This window comes from Tachysurus vachellii, chromosome 4, assembly GCF_030014155.1.
Source record: "Tachysurus vachellii isolate PV-2020 chromosome 4, HZAU_Pvac_v1, whole genome shotgun sequence".
NCBI classification, from domain to species: Eukaryota; Metazoa; Chordata; class Actinopteri; order Siluriformes; family Bagridae; genus Tachysurus; species Tachysurus vachellii.
This window is the reverse complement of record NC_083463.1, coordinates 4,118,172-4,130,671: the sequence shown is the minus strand read 5'-3', so window position 1 is coordinate 4,130,671 and position 12,500 is coordinate 4,118,172. Positions and strand designations below refer to the sequence as shown.

Genomic DNA, 12,500 nt, shown 5'->3' with positions numbered 1-12,500 from the left:
CACACACACACACACACACACACACACACACACACACACACACACACACACACACACACACACACACACACACACACACACACACACACACACACACACACACACACACAACGCCCTCCACAAACAAACAAATAAACAAACAGACAAACGAATCCCCATTACTTTCCACCCCAAAATATCCTCCTCCTCAAACTGACACTTTACTTTCCCTGGTTAAACATATCCACCATGAGGGGGCGAAAGAGAGTCAAACCGCCCTGGTTGACCCTGTAGGCCACAAATAAATGAGCCTGAACACCAAACACTCATCATTATTTTTAGCTCGACCACATCATCAGCCTTAATTACTAAGTGGCCCTTTAACATTTTATTTTGTAGTCCTGTGTGGGTGTTTTAGTGATAAATAATAATTCTATTATATATAAATATTCTATATATTATATTATACTTATTCACTATTCTATGCCATTTTGTAGCACAAATTGTGATCTACGCAAAAAGCCATCTACATGTTTTCTAGTACTATCTCCAGTCTGTCCATGTGGCCCAGCGAGCAGCCTTTGAGTGATGTGACTTCAATCAGAAGTAGGGCATCAGGAAAGTGTACCGTGATGTTCTCGGGCTTCAGCTGCGCAGCACACCTCTGAGTAATAGTCAGGATGATGAGATCTTCCTTCTAGCCTGACATGTCATGGTAGGGTCTGGGTGTCTGGCTCCTATAGAGGCAAGTTCAAATGACTGACAAAACATGACCTTGAGCAAAAATTCCTGGTTCAATCACAAACAAGGTCATCCGGCCATCGATACAAGTCAAACTTCTCAGCAAAGCATGCAGGTCTCTAGGTATCTTTGCTTAAGCAACATCTGTATGATAAAGAAACTCATTTTAGTTCAGTATCTCACAAAACACAAAAGTCAATCATACACAAGGGAAACGTCATGGATTGTGGTGCAACACCCCTTTTTAGTCAGGCTGAAAGAGAGATGCCATGCTGGGTGCTGTGGTGCACAGAGACACTTGCCGACATCATGAAATGAATAACGCTAATAATGCTCACAACAGAAAACTGACGTGAAGCTAGGAAGCACCACAGGTCTGTTGCACATAAGAATTACAGCAGTCACACTCACAGCAGCAGAAGAATTGAAGGCAGACAAATCTGGAGAACACTAGATCTAGAGGATCTTTGATATTCAGTGCAAATACTGTGCTTTATATCTTATTAGGAATTGACTGAACATTCACAGGATGCATGCTTACGGTACCATAATGTTCCCAGGTGACTCCAGTTAAGAGTGAAACAGAGCTACATTACAGTGTATTCTGCAGCATGCTGTGGGATTATAATAGCAACCTTTTCATTTTCCCACATTATATATTCCCTTGTGTATATTTATAATCACACCCTCCAGTGTCACCCATATGAGGATGAGGTTCTCCTTTAAGTCTGGTTCCTCTCAAGATTTCTTCCTTTACCATTCAAGGGAGTTTTTCTTCCCCACAGCCACCTGAGTCACCTCAGACTTGCTCATTGGGGATAAATGTGGGATGTGGTAGCCTAGTGGTTAAGGTGTTGGATTACCAATCAGAAGGTTGTGAGTTCGATTCCTACGTCCACCAAGCTGCCACTGCTGGGCTCCTGAGCAAGGCCCTTAACGCTCAATTGCTCAGTTGTATAAAAATGAGATAAAATGTAAGTCGCTCTGGATAAGGGTGTCTGCTAAATGCTGTAAATGTAAAATACAAACACATTTAAATATATCTAATATTATTCTTGAATTTTGTATTATATTAATCTTTATTATTCTTTATAATAACCGTTTGTTCTGTGTTTATGTTCTGTAAAGCCGCTGTGAGACGACGTCAATTGTAAAAAGCGCTATACAATTAAATTTGAATTGATTTGAATATATTTTAGCTACATAGTACTTTAGTGACTCATTTGTTTTGTAGGTCATGATCCGTCTTGCAGAATGAGCAGAAGTACACAACAGCAGAAAGGACAGAAAGTCACAGGAAGCTCGTGTCCAGACGTTCCGCTCTTATATCCAGTACTCAGGAACTGACAGACATGTTGTTGTGTACAATGTACAATTTTATTCTCATAAAATTTGTAATACAGGCCATCAGTGAATTTTCGAGTACTTGGGCTTTGTCCCACACTGCATAGTACATTACTGAACAGTATGTCACTACACAATTACTATTCAGATAAAATGTAATATTCAGATACTATTCACAATTAAATTTATTTGTGCTTTGATCTTCAAAGTATTGCAGGATATAAATTGATTGTAAAGGCACAAAGAAACTTAAAGGACATTATGGTAATAACCCAAAAATGTGCACACAGGTTTAGACAGCTGTTGAGGAGACGGTCTTCACTGCTGGATAATGACTTCCTTCTCTCTGTCAGATGATGATGAGCAGATGTTTCCTCCATCTGTATCAGTACCTGTATCATCATCATCATCATCATCATCATCATCATCATCATCATCATCACTACTGCTGCTTTCATCATCATCATCATCATCATCATCATCATCATCATCATCAGATGTGTTGTCTTCACTGCTGGTGCATTTCTGGGTTTCTTCTGAAAGTGATTTACACACATTACAGTACGGAAACACATATAATGTACACACGTCAGATATTCCAGACCATAAGAAGCATTTCTTGCCCTCTAGCAGAGTGGTATAAGTCTGATTATTTCTGCATTAGCATAATTGCCTAACATTTTACGCTAGTCGCACTACTCCATTATTTACAGAATAGTTATGGTTCTAGGAAGTCTGGGGTGCTAGAGAAAATAAATCTGCAGAATTCTAACAGCAGTAATGAATTAAACTACAGATAACACATATGGATATGCACTGTATATGTATGAAAAATTATATATTTTATTCAAAAAGCATGTGTACTAATTTATGCATAATTCACTTTGAAGTGTTTTTAAAGAGAATTTTAGTGTTATTGCTATTATTTCTGGATAATTTTCAAAACTCTATTTATGATGCTTTGGAGATAGTAGACAGAATACCAGACACAATTATCTTCATTTGAAATAAAGTGAGAGCAAAAGATTGAGTAAAAAAAGAGTGAAGCAGACACAAAGAAATAAATATCATTGTCTCACCTATCAGTAGTCTCTCTTCAATTAGCGGGAGGAAGTGTTTGGCCTCGGGGTTGTCTGGTTCATAAATAAGAACTGAAAGACAATAAAGAGGAAACAAACACAAACTGAGGGATGAACATACACAAGGGTGTGAGATTGCTGTAATTAGAAAATAAACCAACATCCAAATAAACTAGTGTAATAATGGTTGTGTTTAAAATTCTGAGATGCAATTTGAAAATTTAACATTTAACAATTTGACATTTTAGTTAATTAATTAATATGACTAAACTGAACAAGTAATGAACCACAGAGTGACCTTCTTCATTGACACTAATAAACACAGAGGCCACACCCCCTTTAAAGAGACTAATAAACACAAAGGCCACACCCCCTTTACAGAGACTAATAAACACAAAGGCCACACCCCCTTTACAGAGACTAATAAACACAGAGGCCACACCCCCTTTACAGAGACTAATAAACACAAAGGCCACACCCCCTTTACAGAGACTAATAAACACAAAGGCCACACCCCCTTTACACAGACTAATAAACACAAAGGCCACACCCCCTTTACAGAGACTAATAAACACAAAGGCCACACCCCCTTTACAGAGACTAATAAACACAGAGGACACACCCCCTTTACAGAAACTAATAAACACAGAGGCCACACCCCCTTTACAGAGACTAAGAAACACAGAGGCCACACCCCCTTTACAGAAACTAATAAACACAGAGGCCACACCCCTTTACAGAAACTAATAAACACAGAGGCCACACCCCCTTTACAGAAACTAATAAACACAGAGGCCACACCCCCTTTACAGAGACTAATAAACACAGAGGCCACACCCCCTTTACAGAGACTAATAAACACAGAGGTCACACCCCCTTTACAGAGACTAATAAACACAGAGGACACATCTCCTTCACTGTTAATAATAAACACAGAGGCCACACCCACTTTACAGAGACTAATAAACACAGAGGCCACACCTCCTCACTGTTAATAATAAACACAGAGGTCACACCTCCTCACTGTTAATAATAAACACAGAGGCCACACCTCCTCACTGTTAATAATAAACACAGAGGTCACACCTCCTCACTGTTAATAATAAACACAGAGGTCACACCTCCTCACTGTTAATATTAAACACAGAGGCCACACCTCCTTCACTGTTAATAATAAACACAGAGGCCACACCCACTTTACAAAGACTAATAAACACAGAGGCCACACCTCCTCACTGTTAATAATAAACACAGAGGTCACAACTCCTCACTGTTTATAATAAACACAGAGGCCACACCTCCTCACTGTTAATAATAAACACAGAGGCCACACCCACTTTACAGAGACTAATAAACACAGAGGCCACACCTCCTCACTGTTAATAATAAAAACAGAGGCCACACCTCCTCACTGTTAATAATAAATACAGAGGCCACACCTCCTCACTGTTAATAATAACCACAGAGACCACACCTCCTCACTGTTAATAATAAACACAGAGGCCACACCTCCTTCACTGTTAATAATAATCACAGAGGCCACGCCTCCTCACTGTTAATAATAAACACAGAGGCCACACCTCCTCACTGTTAATAATAAACACAGAGGCCACACCTCCTCACTGTTAATAATAAACACAGAGACCACACCTCCTCACTGTTAATAATAAACACAGAGGCCACACCTCCTCACTGTTAATAATAAACAGAGGCCACGCCTCCTCACTGTTAATAATAACCACAGAGACCACGCCTCCTCACTGTTAATAATAATCACAGAGGCCACACCTCCTTCACTGTTAATAATAAACACAGAGACCACACCTCCTCACTGTTAATAATAAACACAGAGGCCACACCTCCTACAATGACTGACAAACACAACGGCCACACCTCCTTCACTGGGACAACATTATTTCCTAATTATTATTACCTTATTATTTCTCAGTACTATATAATGAATGTCATGTAGTAGTACTCACTCATTTGGCAGAGTTTCTTGGCAAGTGCGTACTTCCTTTCCATCACAGCCTTTAAAAACTAAAGAAAGACGTACACACAACACACAGCTTCAGCAGCTTCTTAAAATGTCTACTGACACAAGGTGATGAGTGTAAAGGTGTCTGACCTCTGCAAGCAGCTCAATGGGAGCACGGAAGTCAGCCGTGTCCTCATCCTCTTCTTCACACTCCTCTTCTTCATCTCCATTCTCTTCCTCTCTTGTGCTTTGGTCAGATCCACTTTTTGGCGTTCCTGGTTGTCGGGGCACCTGGACTACAGGTTCGTGTAGGTTCCGCACACATTCCACACTTACAGTCTTGTCTTCTGCAAACACAAGATTCACTTTGGAGCGGCATGTGCAGCCATGCAATACACAATAGTAAAAGTCCCTGTGAATAACTGGTTACTATGGCAACTATAATGTATTAGAGGTAGTGAGTTGTGAGTGGACGGCACTACTATCAGAGCGGGTGTTATAGAAAACAAATCAACCAGATCGGGTCAGAATTGAGATCTCAACACAAACAGTTTTCGTGTACTAAGTGCTTATGTTTTGGTTTGAGAGAGTAAAACAGGTGTACCTGCACTGACAGGAGCAGAGGGTCTGTGTGACTTTCCTTGCCTGTGCATGCTCGTGTCTGCAGCCGACGGAGCCTGTAAACCGGTGTGTGGCTCGCTCCTGGTATAAAAGATTATAAAAATGTAATGGATTTGAGATTGAGTGCCATCGGCAGCTACAGTCTATAAAACACGGCCTGCTAGTTCTCCTCCACGTGAGACACAACATACCGAAAAACACCAGCTTTATGGCATGTGATATGATTATGCGTTGTGCATCATGGCAGATAGTCTATGACACGCAACATAATAAAGTTCGGCACTCAACAAAGAATCATGGAAAAATTATATATACTACAAAACTACTGCAATAATAATCTTACTAACAGTGCTAATATCAATAATACTTGTATATAGCTATTAATATACAAAAACAACAGATTGGTCGGGCATCATTGCATCAGTGACTGGTTGTTCAGTATACCGGGATGGTCTGTGCTTGATATTTGTCTTTTTAAAGCTGTTCTGCCGAGGTTCTGAGACCAGCTCTGGATCCACTGTGTTCCTGTATTGAAGACAAGGTTATGGACAATTAATATAATTCTGTTCATCAGAAGAGATTAAAGTAAATTTAAAGTAAATTAAAGTAAATTAAACTTGGAAAAGCCTGGTGGGAAAAAGTGTAAAATGGAAAACTGACTGGCTTTTAATGAATGTTTGCCAGAGATGGGGGACTCGAGTCATATGACTTGACTCGAGTCAGACTTAAATCGCAAATTTGAGACTTAAGACTTGCTTGACAAATATTAAAAAAGACTCGACTTGACTTTGACTTGACATTCATGACTTGAGACTTGACTCAAAATTGAGTTAAATGATTCAGAGATGGGGGATTCGACTTGACTCGAGTCAGACTTAAGTCGCAAATTTGAGACTTGAGACTTGCTTGACAAATATTAAAAAAAGATTCGACTTGACTTTGACTTGACATTCATGACTTGAGACTTACTTGTGACTTGCACATGTGTGACTTACTCCCACCTCTGATGTTTGCTGATTCAATACAGAAGTCATAGATATCAAATCTTCACACTTGTGCTTGTACTCAGAAATGTAGTCAAGTGAATTAATCATGTTTGGTGTCTATTTCACCCAAAACTCTCTCTACTTACTTATTATTATATTGTTTTGTTCATAAGTCTCAAATGATTTTAAAGTAAACAAATCTTATGTATAAATATTGAGCTCTAATATTAGAACTTATTCTGGATCCTGGTTGCCCAAGATGGCCTTCATACTGTATAGCGCTCTAGTGTAAAATTACACAACTACAGTGAATTTTTTCATTTTCATAGAATTACAAAGAAAAGGTTAAAAAACCAACAATAACAAAAAAACAACAACAACAAAAAACAGATACTGTAGAGATCAGACAGTCAGACGAAGGAAGTCTTATTAAAGCTTTTCACACTTCTGATAGTTTCCTCCGGGTTGTTTTGTACCCTGGGTAAACAGAATCCTGGGTTATAGTGTTTCAAATTTCACACTGATCATACTTTATGTCCACTGTTTTCCTGCCTAACATTTTTGTTTATGTTTATGTCATTTGGATGATGTCCTTATCCAGAGCCACATACAAAAGTGCTTTGATGTCTCTATCAGTGAAACATCACCACTGGTTCACTAGGTTACAGATTTAGGATATCATCAACTTAAATCTGTGTTCATGGTTTGAAGATAGCCAGTGATTCAGCTGTTTGGACATCTAGGAGAAGTTCATTCCACCACCTCGGTGCCAGAACAGAGAAGAGTCTTGCTGTATATCTACCTCTTACCCTGAGAGACGGTGGAACCAGTGGAGCAGTGCTGTAAATCTGATGGTGTGAGGTGCAGTGCGAGGAGTGAGAAGAGCTTTGAGGTAAGAGGGAGCTGGTCCATTTTTGGCTTTGTAGGCAAGCAGAAGTGCATTGAATCTGATGTTTGCAGCTACCGGAAGCCGGTGGAGGAGAGCAGGAGTGGGGTGGTGTGGAGAACTTAGCCAAAAACTACAACACTGCTTCTAAATTACACATGTGAAAAGTCCTGACTACACAAGAAAGACTGTGAGATAAGGATCTATAGCTTTGGCTCCAGCAAAAAAAACTGTGCCTATAATATACACGAAGACAAAAAGGAGACATTTCCACTAAATAGTAAAATTAAACAGTATATATCTCACCTGTCCTCATCTCCTTTGTCAGGTCTTCTCTCAGTGATCGCTGGCGGATGAGGTCCCTCTGGCTGAGCGCTCAGTTTGGGTTTCTGAGGCCTTGAAAGGACAAATATCATAAAAACCCAAACATCCAACTAACACATCAAACACACATCTGAGGCAATCGCACAATTACAGACTGCTGATAAAAACAAACTGAATGTAGAAGGTGAACCTGTTAAGAAACAAACACTTCCATGCTTAAGGTGTTTTTTTTTTAATGAGAAATTAAATCCTTCTAATTAAAATCATATTGTATTCTTCATAATGATGTGTAGCTCATTTTGACTCAGAAAGGTACAAGGTAAAAAAAAGATGAATTAAAAATGTTTGTGAACTGAAAAGTCCGAAAAAGTGGCTGTAAATAACACACATTTTAATGTTATTGTTTCTATATTAACACCACATACTAAAAATAAACTGATGCACATCTATGCTAGTATTTAACAACCATAAACATGATCACTGAAATGGTGAAGGTCTTTGTGAAGAGATATATATTGAACGTTTATGGAAGGAGTCTCCTGTGTCAGCTCTTTGTAACATGGGGATGGCTTTAGGATGTAGTACTGTGAGGTTGGTCTTTAACAGGTGTAATAGAAAATGTTGCGAGTAACAAAAATGAACATTGAACATTCTGTACCAATACGCTCACACACCAAAAACTAGGAACAGCAAAAAAGTAACAAAGGGGAACTGAACTGTTTCCAGTTGCACACTAGGCTGAAGGGACAAGAACATTGCAGGCTGCAGGTGTGTGGAAATAACGGAGACTAACAGAGTGACCGTTGCACTGCTTGTGCAAAGACAAGATTAGAGGAAGTCACGCACAGGGGAAGACACACACACACACACATAGCTCCATGTATAAATGGAGAACTGCCTTACATCCGAGTAACTCACTCTGTTCAGACTTACTTTAGGTTGGGACAGACTGACTTCACACTTGCAAGTGTATCAAATAAAGAAGTTTGATATTCCACAGGACTCTGCTGCGTTCTTCTCTGCAACTTCAGAAAAATTCACTTGAACTATTATCTCTTATTAATAGAATAGAATTTCCTCCACACAAGCTGCATTATGTCTTATTAAGTCTTAACTGTAACTAGATTTGTAAAGTTCGTCACGACAAACTTTGATGTTGGCTTTGACGAGGCAAGGATTCGCAAAGGCCGGTGCTTTTTGGAGGCGAGTGGACATAAGGGTCAGTGTTACTTTTGGAGGCAAGTGGACAGAAAGATAGGGTGCCAAAACATTTGGAGGAAAGTGGAGACGAGCATGTGACGTCATCCGAATTCATTGTTCTGAGTGTTTTGATATGTCACATGTCCATGTTGTAAAATTTTTTTTGATTTTGCATATATTGGGGGCGGGGCTGCGGGACAACCGGAAGGCCAGTCGGTACACCAATTTAAACCTTTGTTCAGAGTATCACCCTAAAGGAGCTGGCCGAGTTTGGTGAAGATAGTTCGAAAGCTTGCCGAGTTATAAACCTCCAAATGTTATAATGGGAGTCTATGGGAAAAAAGGCCACTTTGAGACCCGGTACCGGAAGTACCGGTACTTGGATCATTTAGAAAAGTAATAGCAACAAACTTCAGACCAGGGTCTACAACATATTCGAATTCGGCGCATGTGGCTCGAAAGCCCTAGGCCGCATTAAGTTTTATACATTTTTATCTAAGCTTAAATAAGAAAACAGCATGTTCTTCTACAAAGCCAACATAATTAAGTAAACACCATCATGGCTGTGATTTGAGGTAGGAGGCGGCTGATTTTGTGTTCACCTGCACGATTGCAAATACGATATTGCTTTTATACGTCAGACACTACATATAACTAGATTTGTAAAGTTCGTCATGACAAACTTTGATGTTGGCTTTGATGAAGCAAGTATTCGCAAAGGCCGGTGCTTTATGGAGGCGAGTGGACATAAGGGACAGTTTTACTTTTAGAAGCAAGTGGACAGAAAGCTAGGGTGCCAAAACATTTGGAGGCAAGTGGAGACAAGCATGTGAAATTATCTGAATACTCTTGAGGAAGTTTCCCTCATTGTTCTGAGTGTTTTGATATGTCACATGTCCATGTTGTGCTAATTTTTGATTTTGCATATTTTGGGGGCGGGGCTGCGGCACAACCAGAAGGCCAGTCGGTACACAAATTTAAAACATTGTTCAGAGTATCACCCTAAAGGAGCTGGCCGAGTTTGGTGTAGATAGATCGAAACCTTGCCGAGTTATAAACCTCCAAAGTTTATAATGGGAGTCTATGGGAAAAAAGGCCATTTTGAGACCCGGTACCAGAAGTACCAGAACTCGGATCGCTTAGAAAAGTAATAGCAACAAACTTCAGACCAGCGTCTACAACATATCCGAATTTGGTGCATATGGCTCGAAAGCCCTAGGAGGAGTTACTCTTGATAAATTTTTGTCTAAGCTTAAATAGGAAAACAGAATGTTGGCTTCTACAAAGCGACATAATGAACACAGACATACTGAGTGAAACACACAGTCAACATACTAACTGTTACATAAAGCTGCTATAATGTAAGTGATAACACAAAGATGTTTCATGAAGGTAACATGACTTCTTGACTTTTCATTTATAAAAATAAAAATCACAATCTCTGATATTTTATGCTGAGGTAAAAGTAGAGTAAAGCACTCCAGGATGTGCTGTTATAGAAAAACAATGCACTTCAGGGTGTTAACAGTAACTCCTGGTTTGTTTACAGTACAGTGTGGGTATTTTGTCTGTTTCTGATTCCAGTTTGACTCATTTAAAGAAGAACAGCATGCAGGTACATGTGATCAGGATGAACACTGGGAACTGAGAGAGACTTTAATGTGTGCAATGACAGATAAGAACTGTAAAAACGGCCTGGAGCGACAAGACAGGTGTTAAAGGTGTTATAAGTAAGTAATAAACACTACAGTAGTATTTGGAGAAAGTGTATATGTAAGATTATGGGGTATTATGAACTTACTGTTTTGGGGACTGGACTGATTTATTCACTGGTCCATCTGTAAAAAAAAAAAAAAAAAAAGGTAATGACACAACAAATATCACCAGTGATTTATCTCAGTTATACTATTTTACTGATTATAAGGACCCCCCAATCCCCCCCCCCCCCCACACACACACACACACTGTAATATTGAAATCTCAGTTCTGATTGGTCAGAACGTAGTGATTCTTCTTCTACAACAGCAGCTCTGAATCACATTTATATCAACACTCTATTTCTAATGAGAGAGTAATGTAAAAGTTCGACCTTTGTGGGGACTTTTACAGAGTTACATTTCGTGGACCTTCCTGGAAACAATGCACTTCCTGTTCACTCGTCTTTCTATCACCTTACTTTACCTCTGAGTGTTTCAGTGCTCTAACACTGGAGACTCCTTCCACAAATGCCTCACAAAGGTCGACCTTTTACTCTACTCTTCCTGTGAATGATGGGTGGAGTCATTATAAAAAGTTGTTGATCTTTAATAAATACAAATTTGTAATCGTTGCTAAATCGTTGTGGCATAAAAGGAATGCAACACTCCAGGACATGCAGTAACTTTTCTCCGACGTACCCGCCTGCGACTTGTTGACTAAGACAGGTGGAAACTCTGTACTGATACCTCTGGAGTTCAGGATTCCTGGTTTTACAGCTTCTGCATCCTGGAAGTAAGAAAACATTACTGAGTGAAAGTGAAGACTGAAAAAGGGCCAAGTGTTAATCAGCTTAAAGAAAAATGTTACTATTATTTACACCTGTTTAAAAAGAACTTGTCTATTGTATGCCCTCAGAAACAAGCCATAAAAACGTGTATTCAATTACATGCATTAAAACAACTGATAGGTATTTATTTATTTATTTATTTATTTATTTATTATTCCTAAAACGTTTCCTCTAATTACTCTAATAATCCATGAATTCCTTGACTAGTACAGATGCACACAAAACTACCATTGTATTTCCTCCATATTGACAGTATAATTACACCATTGGCCTTTGAGGAGAAAAGAAAACACACCCATGGTGTTACGATACATTGTGCTACGAATAGGGAAGTGATGTCAGACAATCCAGTTTCATATTACAATCAGCAGGAAGAGTTAAGGTTTTAAATTCAGACAACATGGTTTCAGTGCTTTGGTCTTATGTTCTTCAGCAGTGTGGTTACGTCACCACACTCAGGCAATGTATCATAGCTAGAACACCTACTGGAGGGGTTTTTTTTGGGGGGAAATGGTAGATAATTGAATAAATCAGAGAAACCCACATGGGTTAGGGAGGGAGAATGTGTACATGAACTCCAGACAGACAGTAAACTGAACTCAGGATGGAGACTGCAGCACCACACACATTTACATCATTGATCCTGATCCAGAGCAACTTTTTAAATTTAACATCCACAACATTCTATATAACTGAGAAAGTAAATGTTAAGGGGCTGAGGAGTGGCAGCTTGGTGGAGCTGAGATTCAAACTCACAACCTTTCCAATGAGTAGTCCAACAATTTATTCACTAGGCTACATCACTGTTCCAGATTAG

At 39.3% G+C, this 12,500-nt stretch overlaps 1 protein-coding gene across 6 annotated transcripts in view; it reads right to left on the bottom strand.

Annotated features, from left to right (window-relative positions):
• Nucleotides 1-2,075: 2,075 nt before the first annotated feature.
• The window catches only part of erich2 (glutamate-rich 2), a 32,970-nt gene continuing 22,545 nt past the window's right edge, over nucleotides 2,076-12,500 (bottom strand). For 3 of the 6 annotated variants that reach the window (XM_060867043.1, XM_060867046.1, XM_060867044.1), the window contains 9 exons: nucleotides 11,535-11,622; nucleotides 10,940-10,976; nucleotides 7,921-8,010; nucleotides 6,187-6,267; nucleotides 5,726-5,823; nucleotides 5,272-5,468; nucleotides 5,126-5,183; nucleotides 3,144-3,215; nucleotides 2,076-2,600 (listed from right to left, as the gene is read on the bottom strand). In XM_060867043.1, the coding sequence (XP_060723026.1) occupies nucleotides 2,383-2,600; nucleotides 3,144-3,215; nucleotides 5,126-5,183; nucleotides 5,272-5,468; nucleotides 5,726-5,823; nucleotides 6,187-6,267; nucleotides 7,921-8,010; nucleotides 10,940-10,976; nucleotides 11,535-11,622 (939 nt within the window). In that variant the 3' untranslated portion in view covers nucleotides 2,076-2,382. The remainder of the gene's footprint in view (nucleotides 2,601-3,143; nucleotides 3,216-5,125; nucleotides 5,184-5,271; nucleotides 5,469-5,725; nucleotides 5,824-6,186; nucleotides 6,268-7,920; nucleotides 8,011-10,939; nucleotides 10,977-11,534; nucleotides 11,623-12,500) is intronic. The other 3 variants (XM_060867047.1, XM_060867048.1, XM_060867045.1) reach the window with 2 other exon arrangements.